The sequence below is a fragment of the Saccopteryx leptura genome, chromosome 1, assembly GCF_036850995.1.
Source record: "Saccopteryx leptura isolate mSacLep1 chromosome 1, mSacLep1_pri_phased_curated, whole genome shotgun sequence".
Classification (NCBI taxonomy): Eukaryota; Metazoa; Chordata; class Mammalia; order Chiroptera; family Emballonuridae; genus Saccopteryx; species Saccopteryx leptura.
Window position 1 is genome coordinate 199,762,504 of NC_089503.1, and position 24,727 is coordinate 199,787,230.

Here is a 24,727-nt window from a genome sequence, read left to right on the forward strand (position 1 = left end):
AGCACTCGCTTGTGATCTGGGGCGGCTTCCTTAGAGCTAGTCTTTTTACACACATTCGCTTCATTTGGAAAGGGGCTTTTAATATGTGCACACTTGCAAATTTTCTTCATGGGAATCATACACATTAGAAAATTAAAGCCAGCTAGTTAGTGAAACCAAAATGTCCACTGTTCTGAGAACATGGCTTGCCTTAAGCTACACATATGAGTGACTTCAAGTTTTTTACACGTGTCACTATGAATTCAGTCCACTCCTGCCATCCTTCTGTAAGTGTCTGGCAGGGGCCGGTGATAGAGCTTGTAGGACAGGCCTGTATAGACGGCCGGGAGCTCGTCCATGGTCAGGTCGACCTTGTCGAAGCCTTCCCGGTGCCCGTATAGCAGCAGCCTGGCCGCTCTGCTGGTGACGGGCGTGGCACGCTCGGTCCTGGCCAGCTGCTCCAGGTCCATCCACTCGGCCCGCAGGCACTCGTGTGGGCAGAGCTCAATGGCGAAGGAACATGGCTGGAGGCGGCAGATGATGTACATGTCCGACTTTCCGAAGGCCCCGGGGTGGTAGTGTTGCTGCCGGACGCTCAGGAGGGACCTGAACTCCGAGTGGACACCAGTCTCCTCAAAGACTTCTCGGACTGCCGTGTTGTCTGCGTGAAAGGAAGATGTGCAGGTCAGTAAGGACCGCGTTCTTAGAGCATCATCACTGAGGATTATTCACACTGAAGCAGCACTGCCTGAAGTTTCAAAAGCGGAACTTCAGGAAAGGGAAGTTTTCGGTACAAACTCTGCCTTCTGGACATCGCGAACTAGCAGAGGACTTTCTCATCACTGTGCACCTGGGATGCTTCTGCAGTAGTGAATATTTCTTTGGCTGCTACTGGAGGGCTTACCGCCTGTATGGAGTCACCTACTTTTAACATCTTCCTGCTCTGTTTCCCAGAGGGTGGAAAACGTAGGTTGCAAAGCCTCTGTATCTCTTCGTCACCCTGTTCCAGACCGCCCACCAGCGCTGTCTAGATGTACCTGTGTGGGTACTGAGGCTGTGCCCCTCTTCCTTAGGAACTGTCAGGCTGTGAATGTGGAGGACTGTGAGGGGACTCGGACCCCTCCTGGTGGCCTAGGGTGGGGCTGGGGGGAAAGTCAGGCCTCCAAGTCACAGAGAAGATGCCTCCGTGACCTCTGTTGTGCTCCTCCAGTTATCCGGTCAGTGGAAACCACTTCGGGAATCTCTGGCATTCCCTTTGTGGCCTGAGATGCATTTCTCCAACACCCACATGCCGTGGTCACTACACTAGAGCTTTTCCAAAAATGTGCAGTGCGCAGAATTTTATAACACAACAGGGTTTTCACATTTTATAGGGGTGATTTGTTTTGATACTACATAAATAGCTGGGGCAGGGATTTGATTGCCATGAACAGGTTTTGATGGCTTTTTTTCCTGACTGTCCAGGTGAAGGCCCTACATGGGCTCTCCAAGGCTGTGAGGTAGCCGCTGTCCCCGCACGTGCTGCCGAGAAGCCCTTCAGACAGCCACCTCCCTCAACCAGGGCACCGGGGAGCTTAGGTGTGTGTTCAAATGCTCTTTAGTGCTTCCCTTTCCCTGTCTGCCCAACAGGAAATTGTATTTGCCTTCTCATCATCTTAATGGTGAAGGCTAGGCAAGGAGACTGTCTCAGACCCCGTGTGCCTGGCCGGTCTTCCCCACGTCCCAGATGGGCCCAGCCCTGGCCTGAGAGGCAGTCCTGGGCACGTGTGCAGGAGCAGTGGGCTCTGAAATGCAGGATGGCCGTCTGCCAGTGGATTACAGGCCAGCTTCCCTTATGACCGAGAGCCTATCTGCCACACATTACACATGGCTAGAAATTCAATCTTCACACTACAAACATAAAGGCAGAACTGACATTAAAAAAGGGAAGCTTTGGCCCTGGCTGGTTGGCTCAGCGGTAGAGCGTCGGCCTGGCGTGCGGGGGACCCGGGTTCGATTCCTGGCCAGGGCACACAGGAGAAGCGCCCATTTGCTTCTCCACCCCCACCCCCTCCTTCCTCTCTGTCTCTCTCTTCCCCTCTCGCAGCCGAGGCTCCATTGGAGCAAAGATGGCCCGGGCGCTGGGGATGGCTCCTTGGCCTCTGCCCCAGGCACTAGAGTGGCTCTGGTCGTGGCACAGCGACGCCCCGGAGGGGCAGAGCATCGCCCCTGGTGGGCGTGCCAGGTGGATCCCGGTCGGGCGCATGCGGGAGTCTGTCTGTCTCTCCCCGTTTCCAGCTTCAGAAAAATACAAAAAAAAAAAAAAAAAAAAAGGGAAGCTTTTCTTATAAGAGAAACAGTTTCCCGTCTGGCATGGAATACATATTGGTTATTAAACCTGTTAAAGATGGTGGCTATAGTCTTACATTTTACATGTTGTTTTCTGGCCTCACTCAGCTACTGTTTAAGTGTTTGCTCTTTAAATACTGAGAAGTAAGCCTGGGGGGTCCTGTTCGGTTCTCAGTGCCGCTGATCGAGAGTCAAGCCTTCAGTCCCCTGTCTGGCTTGTTTCTGTTTCTGGGTCATGAAGCAGAGAATGGGACCAGTCAGGGGACTGGCCCCACTTGGCAGTCACAGGCAGGGTCCCCTCATTGGTGCTGCCTGGGCGGCCCCATCAGTTTAACCGAAGTCGGCACAGTGATGGCCAGGCTGAGAACTGAGTGTGCAAGTAAGTGCTTGTACCCAGGGTCTGAGGGTGCTCCACCTGAAGACGGAAGTCTCTTTCCCAAAGAGGACCGTGAATCTGAATTTCTTATCTGGATAGTGTTTTACTCTGTGTCCCTTGGTTATTTGAATGTAAGCTAAACTGAAGTAATACTGTGTCATTTGAAGAATGTAGGAAAAGCCAAGAGGGTTCTATTTTTATTTTGTGCTGATGGAGAGAGATGTTTAAATAGGTCCTAGCATTTTGTTTATAGTTACAGGACAGTGATGAAATAGAATTTATATTTGTTACTTCTATTTTGTGATAATTTAATAATAGGATTAGGGTGAAATCCATTCAAATAATAGGAAACATGAGGCAGAATGTGGGCCTCCCTGGTGTATCCCTCTGTCTGGGGCACTGATGAGCTTGGACCAGCGGCTGTTCCGTCCTCGGCCATGAAGGGGGCTCTCCCTGGCGGGGCTTAGGGGATTTTTTTAGGAAGGCACTCTCCATTTTCAGCCTTGTACCTTTGTGCCCCCTAGGGATGTATGGTAAAAGCCTGAGGGTTACATTCCATTTTGTGTGTGCACTTAGTTCTTTTCAGACACTACAGACCACCAGGCTTCCTTAACTTGGTATTGTCAAAGAATGAAGGATTCCAGACAAGTGTGTTTCCCAGTGAACCAGTGTTTGCTACTTATGAGCCAGTATGACTGTTTGCACGTTGGTGATGGCAGTTATTCCCAAAGCGCATTACATTCCTAAATACAGGGTTTAAGGAAGAGAATTCTTGGATGACTTGGCTTCAGCCTTAGGAATATCCGTTATTGTACTAGTTGTATTGTTACAGAACGGAAATGCCCTTGGGCAGACATAGTTGTTCAGGCCTCTTCTGTCACTTCACCATTTCCAGCTGCGTGGGGAGTTTATCATTCTAGGGTAAAGCTTTATTTTATGCTGTGCCCAGGAGGCATGGTGAATGCCAGCCACTGCTTTTCTCTTCATTCCACATGGTCGAGGCGTTTGTGTGATCTCTGGATGGGTTGTGACAACCAAAAAAGTAGTGAATTCTTAACTACTTGGACTTGAAGGGGTCTGGAGTACACTTAAACCTAACTGTTTGTTTTAATAGTTTAAATGTGCTTCTTCATTTAAATATAAGCATATCTGAAATTCAGAAGATCCATAAAAACTCAATGAAACCCGTCAGTTCATCTGAGAAGGCAGAGTCAGAAGGGGAGCTACACAGGCCTCCTGTGGACGGCCTCCCGCCCAGCCTGGTTGGATGTGGATGTGAACACAAACCTGACTCATTCTGTGTTCCTGTGCATCACAGGACACTGTAGGGCGATTACCTGTTCTTCCCCCTCCAGCTCTCACACCACTACCAAATCCTCTTTTATTTCAGCAAAAGATCCAGCAGAATCTGGGTCATTAAGTATCTAAGAACAAGAATTTGCTATGGATTTGCCCAAATGTAGTCAGTTTACTTACTGGTTGTTAGGAGTTGGCTATATACTGTGTGTAGGGCATTTTAATCTGTGTAACATTTCAAAAAAATCAAGTTTTAGGTACGTATACATTTTTAAATAAAATATCTAAAGATAAGTTAGGAAAAGGTGTTAAATGCTGACTAAAGAGAAGAGGGCATGCACATTGCAGAAAAAGTCATGGAGAGAGTGCTACAGCAAATGAGTTATCTATTGATTTAGTTATTGATTTAGTGACAGGGGCTGTGTGTGACCCAGTGGTGTAAGGAATAGTTGGGAAACTCAGTTCCTAATATTTCATCTATTTTCTATAAAATCAGTGACCTTGAGAATTCTTAGCTGATTTCAGATTTCCCTATTTTCAACATTGTGCTCAGTTGGAGTTCTCTCTCTTATTTGAGACCTCCTCGTGTGATATATTAATATTTCACTATGTTTTGGCTTCTTGACTATTCCAAAGAAATAGTAGATAAAATTTTCAGAAAGAGAAGAATTGCATCACCACTGTTCTATAACTGACTTTATAAATAATACTTGTTTCAAAGTTTATATAAGTGACTGTTCATCCTTGTGTGATGAGATGGTCAAGAATTTGGGTTTTCTTATAGTTTAATTCCTACAGTTTTAGTCATATCCAAAAGAGCCCTCAATGCCAAACTTCACTGATGTATATACCCAAACCTGCTCGTTTTACACAAATCACTAGAGATTGGGGTCCTAAGGGAAGCTTAGGTTTACGCTCCAAATGGCATTTTTTTATATTGATGGAATAGGTTCTAATGTTACAGGTCTTACTGCTAATTCTCTATCAGCCCTGGAGTAACCTCTCTCAAGGTTTTCTCTCAAGTCTGAACCAGTTGTAAAATTTAAAATCTTATTCTTAACCATTGAGCAAGAAAGTAAACACATGAATATCCTCAGCATTTTCAGGCCAATTGGAAATTCTCAAGATACACACCAATATCTTCTCCAGGCTCTGACAGGCCTCCTGGGAGCTTCCACATGTTTTTCAGCTGCAGGATCAAATCAGAAAATAAAGTTAACACAGCTCTCACCCATGAACATGTATGTACACACGCACGTGGACAGCCGCAGTGTTCACCCCTAACTGGTCAAGGTGGTTGAGAGTTTATATTTTTCAGTAATCGCATGTGTAAATTCTTACTAGTTTCCTTCCTCATTCCTCTCTTCCTTCTTTTTTTGGGGGAGAAACTGGTCATTTATGACTTCTTTCTCACTGTTTTCTTTGGGAAATGGAAGAGACTTGGTCTGGTTTGGTGAATGAATGAAGCAGTGGAGGGAAACATCTACTGAATCTGTGTAATTTGAAAAAACTTTGCTGCTAGTGAACTGTTAACAGAGAAACAGAGGAATCTTAAAGATGCTGCTATAAATTAGTAGGAACTACAGTAGAGATTTAATCACAACAGTATATATATTATTTTCAATTTCACATGTATTTTCTGTATTGTGTGTCTAATCAGATATATTAACCTTAAGATGTCTCTTGCTCTGTGTGTTAATGATTTCATGAGTAGTGTGAATAAACCGATCAGTTTACGTTGTGGGGCTTTTTTTGTGCACGTTTTTTGGGAGTGGGGAGGGGTAGGTGGGAAGAGCTGACCGTGGAATGGGGGTGAACATGTGGAGAATTGATTAAAAATCTCTATGCAGTGACAGTCTTCCTGTGGCTGACATGATCATTTTCTCCTGGGGGAGGGCTGTCACACCCACGTATCCCCGTGACCACGGCTAAGGAAGGAGACATCAGGACGTGACTCCCAAGGGCGCCGCGGCGTGGAGCCAGGAGGCCTTCCACTCCTCATTCATAAAATAACTTTATGGTCCTTTCACTGGTGTGCTTTGTGACCCTCCTGTTTCCTGGATGGCGCTTCTCAAGGACTGTGTCATGGCCCAACTATGCTAGGTTGGGAGACCGGTGGCATGGCTCCCAGAGTTTCCAGACTGCTGATTATGTGGGCACAGAAGGCAGGCTTCCCACCCTGCTGTGTCTGGCTCAGACACGAAGTTGATTTATAACACATACTATGTCTTATTTTATTAACGCAGAAGTATATCTACGTATGTCTGCATTAACGCCCTTCCTTTTGGGAGTTCCATTCTGAAATGGTTCGAGGCTGTATTTCTATAGAAATGATGCAGTCCTTTGTCTGATAGGATATTGGACTTCACCACCATGAATTCTATTTCTAACCAGAGATATCAATGCCTCCCCCAAACAATCAAAGTCAACTTTAAAAATCTTTACCTAGACTTGATGACAAATTATAGGAAATTGCCGATTAAGTTTGGAGGTATGAACTTCTATATACTGGATATAAGGGCTGAAAACAGCTCTCACAAATTTGGTTTTCATTATTTCATAACCCTTAGCTGTGGATAAATTACATATATTCTTATGTGGTGAGTGGTTTCTGATGGTGTCCGGCACACCACGTTGCTAACGAGCTCGCTTTGTAGGGGTTCCCTTCCTCTGCCAGATGGCTCCAGCCTGCAGTCGGTCTGCGGGGCGGGGCAGGACAGGAGGTGGTTTGAACACCTAGTTAAGGCAGATCTGACCAAGGGAGAAATGAGTATAGGTTCCTTTTTTTAATATTGAAGAATACTCCCCATTGTCTGGGTTTATTTAGCAAAATAATGATAATACTAGGTGAAGTGTATTGAATGTCCATTATGTTTGAGATGCCGCTAGATGTTTTATCACAATGACACACATTGAGACTTCACAGTAACCCACGAGGGACTGTCACTCCCATCCTGGAGCTGATGAAGCCAAGGGCATATGAAGATTTAGTCACCTGCCCGAGTGACGCCGCCAGTGTGCAGTGAAGTCAGGGTTAAAATCCAGGCTGTCTGAGTCTGTCCATCTTTTAGGAAATTTGGAAAGTTTACTGGCTGTTTTCTCACAAATCCTTAACTCCTCTTTGCTGCTTTTTCAGATAGCTTTCACTCTTTTCTGCACATTGGCACCAAACGTGTTTGCATGTATACCTGGTGCTTGTGGGTTCCTTATCTGGGATCTTCTGACTGACACGAGAGTTATTACTATGCTAGTGATTTCCTCTTCTACCATTCCAATAGATTCTTTCATGAGGGAAAATATATATTAATAAGGGGTAAGGATGGGTTTTGATTCATGTCTATTTGAGCTTATTATCTGTTTTCATATTCATTCTCCCTTTCTATAAAAAAGAACAAAACATCTCTATGCTTCAAGGATAAAATTCCACGATCCTTTTACCCCTGATCTCACACAGGAATTCTCCTCCCCTACAAGTAACACGGTGCTCACGCTATTGGGTGCTACCAGTCTTCACTTAGAAGCCCCGCCAGCTTTGAGCTGGGGAGGTCGCCTTGTTTCTTAGGCGTATCTGACTCTTACACACTACAAAAGGTAAAGTATCCTTTTAACTTATAAAAATGTTTGATTCTAAACCACAGAGTTGTTCCATCACATTTCAGAATGGTGAATGTGATGACAAATTTTTCCTATACATTTGCCGACTATAAATCTGATGTTCTTGGGGGTGTGTACATGTGTGTGTAGGGGAGAATGGGAGAGAGTGTATATATTTTTTTCTTATTTTCAAAGTGAGAGGAGGGGAGGCAAAGAGACAGACTCCCGCATGCGCCCTGACCATCATCCACCGGCAGGCCCACCAGGGGGCGATGCTCTGCCCATCTGGGGCCAGAGTGTGCATTTCTAATAAGTTGATGTGATAATGATTTCTCAGCTCCAGACCCACCCTCTGTGCTCTGCCTGGTGATGCCAGAGCTGTGACCATGCTCACCAGTTTCTGCTTTGCCAGGGCCCCCCTTCTGGGCTTCCCCAACAGGCTGTGAGGCAGGAGGAGGAGAGACCAACTGAGGGCAGCACAAAAGACACACTCAATACGTTTCTGTTCAGAAAGCTTTGCTCGAGTCAGAGATCCTGCTTTCCCGAAACCTCTGGAAGTTACTTATAACTATGAGAATGCTTTTTGATAGCATTTCTGAGAAACGTGTCATACTGCTTTCAGCTACCATGGCCAACAGTCATTTTAAACATACGACGGGGAAAATGTGTGACACTGTTCACCAATATTTACTGGAAATCTCAAAATACTTATTCTTTCACTTTTATACTCCTGAGTGAGCATAAAAACATTTGATCCCTAATTGAGGCACTTCTCTTAGAAACCTTAGTTGGTTCTGACTGCCTGGACTTCTTATTTGGGTGGACAGGGCCCCTCTTGTTCTGTTCCCTAGCTCTCGGGACAAGTTACCACCACCTGCACGCCTGTCCACAATGGGCTCCTCGCCACTCTTTCTACACTATGTGCAAGGCACTGGGTGTTCATGCCCACTCCACCCACCCAACTCATATGTTGAGCCCTAATTCCCAATGTGATGATGGTATTACAGGGGGGGAGGGCCTCTGAGAGGTAACTATGTTGTAAGATCGGAGCCCTCGTGAATGGGAGTAGTGTTCTTATAAAAGAGATCTCAGAGAGTTCCTGTCCCACCACATGAAGACACAGTGAGAAGACAAACATCTAAGCGGGAAGTGGGACCTCACCAGACATGGTTCCACCGGCACCTTGACCTTGGCCTCCCCACAGCCAGCATTGTCAGAGATAGTGTTTGCCAGAGCCCCGACCTACAGCATTTTTGTTAGAGCAGCCCGAACAGATTAGACACTACATCAGCTCCCATTCCTTTCTCTGTTTTTCTAATCCTTTCCCGCCCTTGCGAACTCCTCCTCATTCTTCAAGACCCAATTGAAATGTCACCTCTTCTGAGAATTCTTTCAGGGCTTTTTAAAGGCAAAGTAAAGTGGTACCACCTGCTGGATGACTGCTCTCTGAAACAGAGTGAGATGCAGGACATCCGGGATACTGTCTTATCCATCTTTCCCTTAGCACCTGCTGAAAGTAGGAGCTTAATGCATGTTAGATGAATGAAGGACCATCTTGACAGTCTGTTAGACACAGAGCTGTCTTCCCAATTAAAGACAGCCACTCATAATTTTCCTGTAGCTATAGAATAAAGTGAGGTAGACTGAAGTTACCTTGACATTTTCAAGGCCTGCACAAGCACTTTTTGGATTAAATGAATAGCTAAATGAGCCATAAGTGCTTCAACATAGCTTTTTTTTTTTTTTTTTTTTTTTTTTTTTCATTTTTCTGAAGCTGGAAACAGGGAGAGACAGTCAGACAGACTCCCGCATGCGCCCGACCGGGATCCACCTGGCACGCCCACCAGGGGCGACGCTCTGCCCACCAGGGGGCGATGCTCTGCCCATCCTGGGCGTCGCCATGTTGCGACCAGAGCCACTCTAGCGCCTGAGGCAGAGGCCACAGAGCCATCCCCAGCGCCCGGGCCATCTTTGCTCCAATGGAGCCTTGGCTGCGGGAGGGGAAGAGAGAGACAGAGAGGAAAGCGCGGCGGAGGGGTGGAGAAGCAAATGGGCGCTTCTCCTGTGTGCCCTGGCCGGGAATCGAACCCGGGTCCTCCGCACGCTAGGCCGACGCTCTACTGCTGAGCCAACCAGCCAGGGCCTCGACATAGCTTTTAAGATCCGTTTCTGTAATGCCTTGAGCATATCAAAATGTCTACCTTTTATTTTTCTCTATAGAGAGGACTGAACATTGTGAAAGCAGTTTATGAACAGAAGCAACTTACTTTATTTCGATCTTGGACAACCAATATCTTTCTAGTGTTTTCATCAAACACAGCTCCTGTTTGGGGGAAAAGAAAAGACAATTTAGAAATACTAATTTCATTCATCTTCGACTCCTCCCACACTCTGGCCTCTGGTTATTAAATTCCTACCCATCTTGGAAGGTTTGGTTCAGTACCGTCTAGTCTGTGATGATGTAAACTCTCTCTAGCAAGAAGCTGGTTGCGTGGTTACCCAAGTTTTTTAACCCATGATGGTTCTAGCGATGCAGCCTTGTAAGGTAATCATCTGCAACCTGCTCTAGACTGTTCCTGAGGATACACAGTTCAATAAATTGATCTTTCTATCCTTTTATAGTGCTTACTTTATGTCTAGACAATTTTAAATGCTTAAAGATACTTATTGAATTAATGAGTTGACTTTTCCATTCTTTTTTATTCTTTAAATCACTATGTATAGAACATGGGTTGTGCCCCCTATGACCCAAATCTCAAACATGTCAATATTCGGTTTAGGACATCCCTGAGGCCACCTACATTTGTCTACCACATACGTACACAGCTTTTACACGTACCAGTATACTGCTTTGGAACACTTGTTTACCTATGTTTTAAGTTCTAGCCCATTCCTTTTATATATTCATTCATTGTATGCATTGCTGAGCACACTGGAGTTTTTGGCTAATTGTTAGAACTCAAAAATAATTTTTCCTATTTCTCTTTGGGCAATCCTGGGTCTTATGATATTTTAATGATTTGTATTAGGTTCCTTTAAATGCTATGAAAATACTTGTCCTGGCCTGACCTGTGGTGGCACAGTGGATCAAGCGTTGACCTGGAACTCTGAGGTCGCCAGTTCGAAACCCTACGCTGCCTGGTCAAGGCACATATGGGAGTTGATGCTTCCTCTCCTCCCCCTCTCCCCTCTCTCTCTCTTCTCTAAAATGAATAAATAAATAAAAATAATTAAAAAAAAGAAAATACTTGTCCTTACATAATATGGGAAGGTAGTGTTTAAAAAGATATTTTCTACATACTCATGCATTCTTTCCATATTGACTTTCTATATATAACACATATAGGTTCTATATTTAGTCCATGAATTGAGCTCCTAATATGTGTCAGGCACTTTTCTAGGTGATAAAGATATAGTGGTGAACAAAAAAAATCCCTAACCTTGTGGGGTTCATAATAGTGTGTGTAAGAAATGGTAAACAATAAATTATACAGGACACGAGAAGGTGATAAATACTATCTGGCCATAAAAATACAGAAGGGGACATGTATGCATAACACAAGGAAGAACAATTTTCTCTGAAATGAAAACACATTTTAGTATTTTTAAACAAGAAGGAAAACCGCTAAGTGAGATGTAATTAGCATTAATGTTAACTTCTATTAGAAAACATTAAGTATAATTTAATTGGATTTTACAAAGGATAGAATGCCAAAGAAACGCCTCTGTAGCACTCACCACACTCGGCAATTGTATTATTTCTTATACTTCTTAAACCTACTCTTAAATGTTAATAATTTGTGATTACTCAAATTGAACTTTTCCTGAATGAATTCACCATAAACGTGAGCAAAAGATCCTAGAGACAAACCCAGCAGTGCTAAAGCACCATGTGAGTGGCGACCCCTGCTGGTCACAACATAAAAGTTAAATCTAAAGAAATCCGAGCTGAAGCAGAAATGTGATGTTTGGTATATTACTGTCATTAGTCAGGTACTGCGCTAAGTGCTGCATGAATACTACCCCAGGTATTGCTCACGCCAATCCCCAGGTGACATCATGACAGCCCACGTTCACGCAGCTCTAAGACTGACATCCAGTGGGCCTGGGTCCCCGCAGGCATCGTCACGGCAACACGGCCCCTTTACCACACTGCAGCTGTGTTCTCAGAAGGTGGCTGTTTCCACCTGAAGATCTATCCAACCATTCATTCAGGAACTACAGAACGAGCGCCGGCTCTATGCCAGACACTGGTGTGAAGCAGTGGATACCAGAAAAAACTGCCCTTATGGAGTTTGTTTTTGTGGATGAGATGAAGTATAAGAAATAATACAATTGCCGAGTGTGGTGAGTGCTACAGAGGTAAACAGCTGGATAAAGGAACAAAGGACGATGCAGGGACTCTGTTTTAGGCCAGGTGGTCGGGGGCTTTCCTGAGGAGGCATCTGAGCAGAAACCCCAGCTCTACACGGGAAGAAAAACAAACCCCTGGAAGGGCGTGCAGGCACCCCAGCAAGGGCAGGACGAGGTCTTCCGCCAGCTTAGGTTCTGGGTCTTGGGCCTGTGCCCTGAACTGTCAGAAGACAGACTAAGGGAGAGAAACAGAAATTTCATTTGATGTTAATATTTTTACACGGCCCAGCGTGGGGGTTGAGGGCTCCATAGAAAGAAAGGCCAGAAAGCAGTGAGACCATTTTAACAAAGGCTGAACAATTGTGGAGCTGTGTAAAACAAAAGGGTTTGGACCAGGAGAGGTGAGTTGTGGGAAAGTGGCCAGGAAACATGGAGGGCACTGATGGGAGACAGGATTGTTAGTAGGTGTGTCTGTGCAGACTCCTTCCGGGGAGTCTCCTCTCGGGGCCTGGCTCCCATTTCCACTGATCTTGGTGAAAGAAATGTAGGCCCTACTTTCAGGTTGAGGGGGGGGGGCGAGTACCCTCCCTGCATCTGCTGTTCCTTCACTGTCTTCAGTCCACAATCATGTGCCAAGGCAGTTATTCTGGGTCCTGACCCCTCCACCAGCCACACCTCCCTTCTGTTGCTTAGAGCACGTATGTCAACTATTTTCTCTTCACCTAAAACACTCTGTACCTTTCCAGAACAAATTCTTACGCATCTCGTCCCCATCCCAACAGCCACTTCAGATTCTACTTACTCGAGATTTTTGTCAAGTTCCAAAATGCTCATTCTTTTAACTCTTATGGGATCTCTTAACTCTAACACGAAATACGGCACTTAGTTAGAAACAAGTCTCTCACAGACATGCGTTATGTGCATAGGACCAATTCTGTAGTAATTACTGGAAACTCTTAAGTCTGTACCAATGAATAGACAATCTGTGTGACTTTCTAAAGAAGTGAGGGACTGTCATCAAATTTTTCAAGTAGTCTTATGAAGAAGACAGTTTCTGAATGCCTATACATAAGACCTTGGACAGAGAAAACATTAGACATCTTTTGAATAGCTCCTGTAAATGATTTCAAAGGTGCAAGCTACCTTTAAAAATTGTTGCAAATTGCCCTGGCCGTTGGCTCAGCGGTAGAGCGTCGGCCTGGCGTGCAGGAGTCCAGGTTCGATTCCCGGCCAGGGCACACAGGAGAAGCGCCCATCTGCTTCTCCGCCCCAACCCCTCTCCTTCCTCTCTGTCTCTCTCTTCCCCTCCCGCAGCCGAGGCTCCATTGGAGCAAAGATGGCCCAGGCGCTGGGGATGGCTCTGTGGCCTCTGCCTCAGGCGCTGGAATGGCTCTGGATGCAACAGAGCGACGCCCCAGAGGGGCAGAACATCGCCCCCTGGTGGGCATGCCGGGTGGATCCCGGTCGGGCGCATGCAGGAGTCTGACTGCCTCCCTGTTTCCAGCTTCGAAAACAAACAAACAAACAAAAAACTGTTGCAAATTATATGAAGACAAATATCAATAAAATTATTATTGATTAAATTGCTAGTTAATATGTATGACTTTCAGTTACCTTACACATCATAATGATGGTTTACTATGTTAATTTTTCTGGAACTCTAGGAATGTCTTAACCCTGGTTCCTAAAAAGAGCAGCAGCAGCAGCAGCAGAGAATGTATGAGAAATGCAGATTCTCAGGCTACACGCCAAATACCCTGAATCACACTTTGAGGATCGGGCCCAGCATTTTTTTTTTTTTAATTTAAGTGAGAGTAGAGGAGATAGAGACAGACTCCCGTATGCACTCTGACAGGGATCCACATGGTGACCCCCATCTGGAGCCAATGCTCTGCCCCAGACCAAGCTATTGTTAGTGCCTGAGGTGGAGGCTCCATGGAGCCATCCTCAGCACCCAGGGCCAACATGCTCAAATCAATTGACTCATGGCTGCAGGAGAGGGAGAGAGAGAGAAAAAAAAGAGAGAGGAGGGTGGAGAAGCAGATGGTCACTTTTCCTGTGTGCCCTGACTGGGAATTGAACCTGGGACTTCCACAACTGGGTTGATGCTCTACGGCTGAACCAACCCACCAGGGCCAGCCCAGCATATTTACCAAGCCTTTTAGGTGATTTTGATACACTCCACAATTTGAGAACCTGTCTTAACTTCAACGAAGTTCTTCTCTTATGACTATGTCTCTGAAGCTAATCAATAGCTTCGAAATTCTCTATTTAAATTATTTTAAACAACTGTTTGGCACAGCAACTTAATGTTAGTGTCTTTTAAGAAATAATGGGCCCTGGCCGGTTGGCTCAGCGGTAGAGCGTCGGCCTAGCGTGCGGAGGACCTGGGTTCGATTCCCGGCCAGGGCACATAGGAGAAGCGCCCATTTGCTTCTCCACCCCTCCGCCGCGCTTTCCTCTCTGTCTCTCTCTTCCCCTCCCGCAGCCAAGGCTCCATTGGAGCAAAGATGGCCCGGGTGCTGGGCATGGCTCTGTGGCCTCTGCCTCAGGCGCTAGAGTGGCTCTGGTCGCAATATGGCGACGCCCAGGATGGGCAGAGCATCGCCCCCTGGGGGGCAGAGCACCGCCCCTGGTGGGCGTGCCGGGTGGATCCCGGTCGGGCGCATGCGGGAGTCTGTCTGACTGTCTCTCCGTTTCCAGCTTCAGAAAAATGAAAAAAAAAAAAAAAAAAAAAAAAAGAAATAATGTTCAAACGATGACAAAGCTGGTTTGCTTTCACTTAAATTCAACCTACGTTGTCTTTAGTTCTATAAATTCACACAATTAGCACTGGTACGGTTTACCATCATGGACCTATCCCTTGGTCCCCACTCAGGGCTCCTATCTGAGTAGTGACATGCAGGTGTCTGTGTGGAACATGTCCAAAACCTGTCGTTGGGAAAACTCAAGGCTGCACTTGCTCGTTCTCCGCCCTGCTGCTCTCTCCTCAGTCACAAAGCAGCCTTCCTTTATTCAAAGCGCCCACCACGGTCCCGAGGGCGATCATTTCACCCAGTGGTTTCCACGAGAACACGCCCCCCCCCCTTCGCTGAAAGAAGAAACTGGGTGAACCTTTATCAAGGAATCAGTGCAGATGAGCGCGCGTCACACTGACCTGCGACTCCCACCTGATGGGTCGCGTACCCCGGGAGCCTGCTGGGCCCCTCGGCCAGCCACAGGGTCAGCGTTGCGGAGTCGGCCTCTGCGTGGTGGAAGCGGAAGCCCAGCGCTGCGGCCGGGGCAATCACGGGGCTCTGCAGGATGGGTACGTGCAGCCAGACCGCGACCCGCCCTTCCGAGCGCCACTGCTGCACGGCAGCTACAGTGTGGAGAACAGTGTCAGTGGCTGCCAGGAGCTGAGCGGCAGAAAGCCAAAGTCACTGCAGGGGGTCAACAGGAAACCATTTTAAGCATCCACTTTCCTTCCTACGTAGTTAGCTAGGGGGGAGGGGCGGGGGTCACAAAATGGCCGTGGTCACACCAGCAAGGCGCAAGCCACCATTTTATTGTCATGAGGGGCAGGGGCCACTTTACAAAATGGCCGTGGTCACACCAGCAAGGCGCGAGCCACCATTTCATTGTCATGAGGGGCGGGGCCACTTTACAAAATGGCCGTGGTCACACCAGCAAGGTGCGAGCCACCATTTTCATTGTCATGAGGGGCGGGGGCCACTTTACAAAATGGCCGTGGTCACACCAGCAAGGCGCGAGCCACCATGTTCCCTAGCCACGACCACCTTGTTTGTGTGGTTCCCCCCCAGACTGGATTCCTTGTGAATGAAGAATCAGTACAGCGCTGACCTGCAGATTCAGATCACCAGATAAACGCCTGGCACATAGTCGGTGATACATAGTTGGAGAAGAAACAAAGAAAACTGACTTAAAACGCCATATTAATGTCCCTTTTAACACCTTCATTCTAATCTTTGTAAATGAGTATTACGGGCTTCTATTTACTCTTTAATGAGTTCTATCATCATTTTTTTTTTTTTTTTTACAAATTTCAAAGTGGTTAAATACAACTTGGTTTTAAAATAATGTATGCTAGTTCTAGAAAATTTTGAAGTCAATGTGGCTAACACAGTGACAGACAGAAGGTAAATGTGATCCTCGGATTATTTTTGGTATTTGCTTACAGGCAATGCCTTTGTTTGAGTCGGTAACAGCAGAATGAGCAGTAGCTCTTCTGGGCAGATCAGTGCAGAGAGCTAGATTCTAGAGCCTGGGGCAGTTAGGATCTCTCTGTCCCTCAGTCCCATCATCTTTAAAACGAGGGTAACAGCACCTACCTCCCAGGGTTGTTATGAGGGTTAAGCGAATTAATATTTGTCAAGTTCTTAAAACAGTGTCTAGCACTTAAAAGTGCGATAGAACTAATTTTTTTAAATGAAAAAATATACTTCTGAGTTTATAGTTTCACGTAACTTATCTTTGATCACATCTGTCTAGTGAGTAAAGTAACTTGGGCTGGTGTTATTTGCATAAGCAAACTAAGAGGCAAGTGCTGTATTTTCCGTGGTGAAATGCCTAATGCCTGGTGATGCATGTGGCAAAACCTGAACTTGAAACCTGGAGGTTTGACTCCAAAACCAGCCCCCTTTCTTCTTTGCCTTGCTGAGGTCACCTGAGCTTCCATTACCTATTCGGTCACTGACAAGTGACAGGTGTGTACAGTAAGTACCTCTATCAGCTCACAAGAATGTACTTAACACCTTTTGACTCTTCTGCTGGTGATATTGCTGGAGTCAGCAGTTACAAACAGGATAGAGTAGTTTGGGAATAAAGATGATTTAAAGAAATAGCATTTTAAGATCTTGCCCCCTTGGCCTATGTTGATAGTTTGGCTCAAATAAACTCGAATCAGTTCGTTTATATTCGCATAGATGCTCGCTTGCCATATCGCCCAACAGGACTAAGATTATTTGGAGCTCTGTTGTGGGAGGATCGTTCCCTGGTAGTATTTCCATGTTCTGCCTTCACTCTGATAATAAGGAAGGGGGGGGGGCAGTTTAAAAAAACTGGCTGCTCAACCAAATCAAGGATTCTCATCAAGGGGAAGGCTCCTCTGTCCAAACTTCCCTTCTTATCACTGGACTCAAGGTTCAGAGTGGCTGGTTTTCTTACTGAAACCAAGCCACCCACGCCCTCCCTGATGGGTCACAAAAAAGCCTTGTCGCTCTTAAGTACAAGCAAACTCTAGTTCTAGACGCTGCAGCCCCAAATCCGACTGGTGTGCAAACATGACCACTGGGAGCCTCTGGTCCACTTCCTGTCACCACGTGGAAGAGAATGGGTGAAGTGCCCGGCAGAGAGCCACGCTCAGTTAATGACACGACTCATAGGCCCTGGTCGGCCTGGCGTGCGGGAGTCCCGGGTTTGATTCCGGCCAGGGCACACAGGAGAAGCACCCATCTGCTTCTCCACCCCTCCCCCTCTACTTCCTCTCTCTCTCTCTCTTCCCTTCCCGCAGCCTAGGCTCCACTGGAGCACAGATGGCCCGGGCGCTGGGGATGGCTCCTTGGCCTCTGCCCCAGGCGCTAGAGTGGCTCTGGTCGCAACAGAGCGACGCCCCGGAGGGGCAGAGCATCGCCCCCTGGTGGGCAGAGCGTTGCCCCTGGTGGGCCTGCTGGGTGGATCCCGGTCGGGCACATGCGGGAGTCTGTCTAACTGTCTCTGCCCATTTCCAGCTTCAGAAAAATACAAAAAAAAAATAAAAAAAAATGACACGACTCATAAAGGGGTGCCACCTACAAAGTCTCCACTGAGCGTTAACGAGGGGCGACGCCCTGCCAAGTAAGCACTTCAGGCTCTTTCTTGAGCCAATTAGACCCTCGGCGACCCCACGCGATCCCAATTTCACTGAAGAGGAAATGGTTACAGGACCTGCCCAAGGTGAAGGTCACACGCCAGACCCTGGGGCCGCATATCCCCGAGTCTGGGGTCCCCCACGGCACCCCAACCGCCTCGGAGACCGCCGGGCGATGGCGCAGGAGTCAGGAAGCGGCGGGTGCGATTACGCGCGCCCCTGGGGCTGGGTGGCCGACGGGCGCAGGCGTGGGGGTCGCGCTGCTTCGCTGGGGGCCCTCGGCCCAGGCACTTGCCCTGCAGACCCCTCTGGAAGGCGACGACGTCCAGGCGGTCCGGTGCGCTCAGCCGCACCGTGACACCCCCGAATCTGTCCAGCTCGCCCCGCAACAAGCCGGCTCCGGCAGGGGAATCCCGCTCGCCCCCCGGGCCGCCCGAGGACCCGCGGGTCCCGGCGGAGAGCCTGGCGCCACGGGTCCGAGCCAGCACCGCGCGCAGGTAGCCCCCGCTCCGCAGGGGCGACATCCTTGTCCGCTCGCTCGGCCCCGAGTCATCCCGCCTCCGCGCTCAGAGTAGGGGTGGGGGGAAAAGGAGGCGCTACCGTAAACCTGAGAAGAGTGGGGCACATCTGCCCTGCGTTGAGTTGGGCTTCCCGCTTTGCAGCCCTATGGCCAGGAAACCGCCAAGTCCTGTCCACCAGATCCCCTCAGGAGTTTTCGCGGCTACAGGAAAAGGGGAAGAAACTTGCCCACTATTCCCCACCCCGCTACAGTTTAATAATTAAACTATAATTAAACTTTAATTCAACGCACGTGTGTTCAGGGATGGGGAAGGTGGAAGGACAAACGAAGAAGTCCTGCCTTTCAGAAATGTACAATCTAAACGCCGGTTCCATCCTCTTAATCAACCTTCCTTTGCAGAAGAACCTTAATGACCGCCGGTTCTGGAGACGCTCGGTTCTTCGTCCCCTTCGCCCCTCCCCCCCCATTTGAGCTTCATTCGGGTAATTACGGCGCGGAGGTGGAGCCTCGCTGACTTCTGCCCCGGAAGTTTTTCCCGTTAGTGAAGCGCGCACGTTGAGCCGGCTTCGCTGCTTCAACCTCCAGGCTGCCTTCCGATCATGTCTTCCAAGAAGAACAGAAAACGGCCCAACCGGAGCTCCGACAGGGGGTCGCCGTCGCCCTCCGCGGCTCGCTCCCTCGGGGGGGCCTCGGCTGCCTCTGCCGACGTCGGCTTCGCGGCGCCGGCCGGGACTCTGGCGGTGATCAACTTCTTAGAGAAGGGTGAGCGCGGCGGGAAGGCGGCCGGCGGGGCCGGGGCCGGGCGAGGCCGGGGGTGCGGGGCGCGGGGCTCGGACCGCCGGCGGGAGGCCCGGGGGCTCCTCCGTGACCGGCTCCACGGCCCCTTTTGTACGCTGCCTGGAATCGGCGACTTGCACCTGAGACTTGGCCTCCGGTACAGAAGATGGACGACACGTTTCCCGGCGCGCGGGGGACGCGTCCTCCCCGAGGGGCGTCCCCGCGCCTCCGGGTACCCACGGTGGCTTTCGCTCGCACGGCCGCCCAGACTATGCCTCCGCGGCCGGCTCCGCTGTGGGCCAGGCTGCCTCCCGCCGGGGCCCGGGTGGGGGGCACGCGCCACGCCCCTCTTGCAGCTTCCGCGGCGGCCGCCCGGCCGGGGCGTTGTCCGAGCGCCGACATGCGGGACCGCGAGCCGCCGGCCGGGCCGAGCACATGGGGTCGGGCGTGTGCCCGCGTCTCCCGCGGACGCTGACGGCGCCCGGAGGGCAGCTCCGCCCGGAGTTCGCGGCCCCTGCGGGCGGGGACAGCCCGCTCCGTGCTGCGCGACACCCCGCCTTCCTGCCGGGAGGGCGCCCCCTGCGGCATGCGCCGGTCTTCCATCTTCCCGTCGGGCGCTCCCACCCACGGGAGTGACCCGGACCCCGGGCCGGCCTCGGTCTGTGCGTGCGTGACTCCCATCTACCCGCGGGAGCGACCTGGACCCCGGCCCGGCCTCGGCCTGTGCATGTGTGACCCCTACCTGTGTGAGTGACCAAGGGCGTCCCGTGTTCACGGATCCCCGGGGCCAGCCTTGGACTGTGCGTGGGTGACGCCCTCCGGTAGACCTAGCTTGTTTCCCCGCCTGCGTGAGTGGACCCTCGAGGCTGACCTCGGCCTGTGCATGCATGACCCCACCCGTGTGAGTGACAAAGGCTGTGCAGTGTTCACGAATCCCGGGGGCCGGCCTCGGCCTGACGTTTGGCGTTAACCCTAGTGTCCCACTCCTTGACACGCTTCACTTCCTAAACTTGTAGTTCTTCCTTTAGTTGGTAGGTGGTCAGCCCGCCCTCCAGCCCAGGTCTTCCGCCTGGCGGCCAGTCCTGTTGTCCCCCTCCCTGTGTCCTCTCTCTGCAGGCCTGCCACTGCGGACTTCCCAGATTTGTGTGTGTCTCTTATACTACGTGTGTGGCTCTGGATTCTCTTGTGGAGACCAGTGATCGTCAACCTTTTTTAACTCCTGGCACACAAGTCATTACCACAATTCTGTGGCACAACGAAAGTACATACGCGGTATTTTTGCCTTTCTGATAAAAAACATAGTATAATTTTGATTCATTCGCAGTGGATGGCTGTTGTGTAGGCCGTTTTCCTTTCTTTATTTGAAGATCTAACGAGAAGTCCAGGCCCCTGACTAAAGAGTCAGGGACGGCACGTTTTAAAAATGTTTGCGGCAGATCGCTGCGCTAGACCAATGCTTCTCCCAACTCTGTAGGGAGGGTTTTAAAGTTTAAGCTATGTCACAGATTAGCACTGTTGTAAAATTCAATAACAATAATTTGTTAGAAAAATAAGTTAAAAAGAGAAATTCTGTTAGATTCAACAGAAATAAGATTACTCTGTCAATTGCATTAGTCTTTTAAACACTCATTTTTATTTTCTGTACTCATCTCTTCGGGACCCAGTAGCAAATAGTTTGCCACCACACTTTGAATAGTATCAGGCGACACCTCTTCTGTTTTCAAAAGTATTTCAAGACTGACCTCAAGAATTCACATTTCCTGCAACAAAACAGACTCTGAACTGGTTCAGTTTTTCCCGTTTCAGAATTTAGAAACCTAGGAGTCATGTCTGTCATGTCTTCCATCTCCCTTCTGCAGTCTACCACCACGTTCTGTCCGTCACCTCAGTTTCCCACACTGCTGTTCTTCCCACTGTTCCCAGTTTCTCTGTAATCCCAGGCATGGTCCTCTCACTGCACAGCCAAGCACACTGGCCCTTCCAGTTACTCCCTGCTCTGCAGCTGGAGCGCCTTGTACACGCAGGTCCTGTCCCCACCCTTCTGTTCACCCCTCCCTGGCCAGCAGTCAGAATCAAGACCAGCAACTTGAGATTGCCTGCTGCCCTGGGTGGTCTTGACCTTATATGGCCCTGCTTGTCCCCCACTGGTCTCTCTGCCCTCCTATGTATAGTGCTCTCTTCTGCCCACAACCTCCGTACATGCTCTTCTCTTTGCTCAGAGTTACCTTTTATCCTCTTCGTTTAGTTAATTCCTGCTCTTCAGATCTGAATTGGAACATGACTTCCTTGGAGAGGCTTTCTCTTATTCTTCCACATTAGGTCAGATCCCACATTAAAGGCTTTCTAGCACTCTGGGTCGTTTTTTTTATTGCATTAATCTTAGTTTATGCTGTTATTCCATGATTGTTCAGTAACTGTTCTGTTAGATTGTAAACTCCGTGAAGCCAAGGACTGTTTTCTGTTCCCCCTGTCGAGCATAGTGTAGTGTCTGCCACATCCTAGGCTCATAGTAAAGGTTTGCTGATTGGTTGAGTGAAGCATGGATGGTCGTTTGGAGTCACCTTTACTCTCTCATTAGCTCCTCTGGCACATACGTGCTCAGTAAATGTGAGGTTAGTGACGGGGACAGTGGATGTTGAAATATATTCTGAAAGTATTCGAGGAATGAGGACTGGTTGAGGAGGTCTGTGTGTTGTAAGCAGAGGGGGCAGTGGAGCTGTCTGGGGAAGGAGGCCCGTGGGTGGGGTCTGAGCACGACCACCACGCTGGTGGGGAGGAGGCAGTCTGTCATGTCCTGGGGCCTGGCAAATGTGCGGGGTGCCAGGGAAGCAAGGGAAGAAACCCAGAATGTCGCTCGCTGAGGACGGATATGCCTCTGAGGTAACTGTCACGAGGGACATGTAATGACTGAAGTTCAGGAAGAAAGAAGTGGCTGAAACTGAACGTCACCTAGCCAGCTGGACACCTTGCTATGACTGATGGGCAGACTGAGAGACCAGATGTTCATGGGAAAGTTGAGTTCATTTTCAGCCTTTCGTATGAAATATGCTCATTTTATTTTATACTCAGTACCGTTCATCTGTGACATTATTTTTCTGGATCTGTTTATTTGACAGGAGAGTAAACGTTTGGGGAGCTGTTTTGTTGTGCAGAGTCATGTAAATCAGACATGCCTCTTGGTCTGCTTTCACTGACTTAATTACTTTTTAATTGCAAAAGAGCTGTTTTTCTGGTTATTAAGGAACACTAAACACTAATATTAGTTATAACTATGATTATGGTGTATGTCTGTAATTTTATAATAAAGTGAGTGTTTTATGGATTTGGCCCTGGCTGGTTAGCTCAGTCTGTTAAGAGCACTTCCCAAAACAACAAGGTTGTGAGTTTGATGCCCAGTCAGGGCACACACGGGAACCAGAGAATGCATGACTGAGTAGAACAACAAATGACCGCTTCCCTCTGTCTCCCTTCCTTTCTCTCTAAAAACCAGTCAATAAATAAATTAAGGCCTGGCCAGATTCCTTGGTTGGTTGGAGCGTCCTCCCGCCACACAGAGGTTGCTGGTTCCGTCCGGTCAGGGCACACACCGCAGTAACTCCATGTTCCTATCTCTCTGTCTCACTCTTCTGGCCTCTCTAAAAGAAAAGAAAAAGTATTTTATGGATTCTTGCTGAAAAGAAAAATACCATGTATTCATCTACCACATTCATTCATTTCACAAATATTTAGTGTGCAGCTGCTCTGTGTGCTGCCCTGCTAGGCACTGCAGATACGAAGATAAGTGTGACCCAGTTCCTGCCTTAAAGCAGTGCAGTTTGGGGGAGTCAGACTAAAGCAAATGAATATTCTGGTGTTAAGTCCCTCAGAGGAGGGACAGCTCACCTTGGCCACCGCCACTGCCACCGCTGCGCCTCCACCTCTGCCACCACTGCTGCCGCCTTTTTTTTTTTTTTTTCTGTATTTTTCTGAAGCCCGAAACGGGGAGAGACAGACAGACAGACTCCCGCATGCGCCTGACCGGGATCCACCCGGCACGCCCACCAGGGGGCGATGCTCTGCCCCGTCGCTCTGTCGCGACCAGAGCCACTCTAGCGCCTGGGGCAGAGGCCAAGGAGCCATCCCCAGCGCCCGGGCCATCTTTGCTCCAGTGGAGCCTCGGCTGCGGGAGGGGAAGAAAGAGACAGAGAGGAAGGAGAGGGGGAGGGGTGGAGAAGCAGATGGGCGCTTCTCCTGTGTGCCCTGGCAAGGAATCGAACCCGGGACTTCTGCACGCCAGGCCGACGCTCTACCACTGAGCCAACCGGCCAAGGCCCGCCTTTCTTCTTTTGACTATTTTGGGATGACATCGGTTTGTAAAACCATACAGGTTTCGAGTGTATAACACCTTCTGCACACCACAAGTACCCTCTGCCCCAAGCAAAGTCTCTTTTTGTGCCCCCTCTGCCCCCTCCGCCCTCCTTCTCTGTCCTCTGGCTGTCACCACACTGATAACTGTGTCTACATGCTATGTGTACACGTTTTCAGGCTCATCCCTTCACCTTCTTTCATCCGGCCCCCCACCCCTTCCTGTCTGCCAGCTGTCTGTCCTGTGCAGCCATGCCTCTGGGGTGGACCTGGAGATGATTATGCTGAGGGAAATAAGCCAGTCAGAAAGATATATACTGTGTGGCCTCGCTTATATGTGGAATCTAATGAACAAAAAAGAAAGAGGCATGGGCCCCTTCTTTGACCCAGAGGTGAAATCACTAATGGTCATTTCAGTCAGTGTAAATGTACTCCTTCAAGAGGTTACTGTTGGCCCTGGCCGGTTGGCTCAGTGGTAGAGCATTGGCCTGGTGTGCAGAAGTCCCGGGTTCGATTCCTGGCCAGGGCACACAGGAGAAGCGCCCATCTGCTTCTCCACCCCTCCCCCTCTCCTTCCTCTCTGTCTCTTTCTTCCCCTCCCGCAGCCGAGGCTCCACTGGAGCAAAGATGGCCCGGGCGCTGGGGATTGCTCCTTGGCCTCTGCCCCAGGCGCTGGAGTGGCTCTGGTCGTGGCAGAGGGATGCCCCGGAGGGGCAGAGCATCTCCCCCTGGTGGGGCAGAGCATCACCCCTGGTGGGCGTGCCTGGTGGACCCGGTCGGGCGCATGGGGGAGTCTGTTTGACTGTCTTTCCCCGTTTCCAGCTTCAGAAAAATTAAAAAAAAGAAAAAAAAAAAGAGGTTACTGTTATGCCTGTCCTCTTGGGAACAGAGAAGAAAAGTCGATTGTTAGTACAGTGGTCCCTCATCTGTCATGGGGGTTAGGTTCCAGAACCCCCACCCCGTGATAGGCGAAAGTCCGCGAAGTAGTGACTTTATATATTTATCTTATTTTTTATATATATTTTAAGGCTTTATAAACCGTCCCCACACTATTATAAACGTTTCCCACACTCTTATTAACCTTTGCCACACTTATTTTGCTTATTTAACCACTAAAATAAAATAATAAATATATAAAAATACCTATGTACTGTAGAATCCCATGATATAGCAAAAAACCTGCAATACAAAATTAGATATAGACAATTTAAAAATCTGCAATACAGTGAGACCTTGAAAAGTGAACTGCGATATGGCGAGGGACCACTGTATGTGGGTAGGAAGTGGAAACATGACTTAACCCTCTCGAGCC

General features: G+C 48.8%; 2 protein-coding genes across 4 annotated transcripts in view; one reads left to right on the plus strand and one right to left on the minus strand.

The window, feature by feature from the left end:
- Nucleotides 1–59: 59 nt before the first annotated feature.
- NUDT6 (nudix hydrolase 6) lies at nt 60–18,346 on the minus strand. Of its 2 annotated transcripts, XM_066384824.1 has the most exons (5): nt 18,070–18,346; nt 15,084–15,287; nt 9,841–9,896; nt 5,114–5,168; nt 60–640 (listed from the first exon to the last, which is right to left on the minus strand). In XM_066384824.1, the coding sequence occupies exons 1-5, from the start codon at nt 18,296–18,298 to the stop codon at nt 243–245; spliced, it is 942 nt and encodes a 313-aa protein (XP_066240921.1). In that variant the 5' UTR covers nt 18,299–18,346; the 3' UTR covers nt 60–242. The 2 variants fall into 2 exon arrangements, with proteins under 2 accessions (XP_066240921.1, XP_066240928.1); XM_066384831.1 differs by lacking the exon at nt 15,084–15,287 and having other exon boundaries at nt 17,852–18,207.
- Nucleotides 18,347–18,847: 501 nt separating this feature from the next.
- AFG2A (AFG2 AAA ATPase homolog A) overlaps nt 18,848–24,727 on the plus strand; it is a 278,970-nt gene continuing 273,090 nt past the window's right edge. For both annotated transcript variants that reach the window (XM_066384859.1, XM_066384866.1), the window contains exon 1: nt 18,848–19,056. In XM_066384859.1, coding sequence (XP_066240956.1) covers nt 18,894–19,056 — 163 coding nt within the window. In that variant the 5' untranslated portion in view covers nt 18,848–18,893. The remainder of the gene's footprint in view (nt 19,057–24,727) is intronic.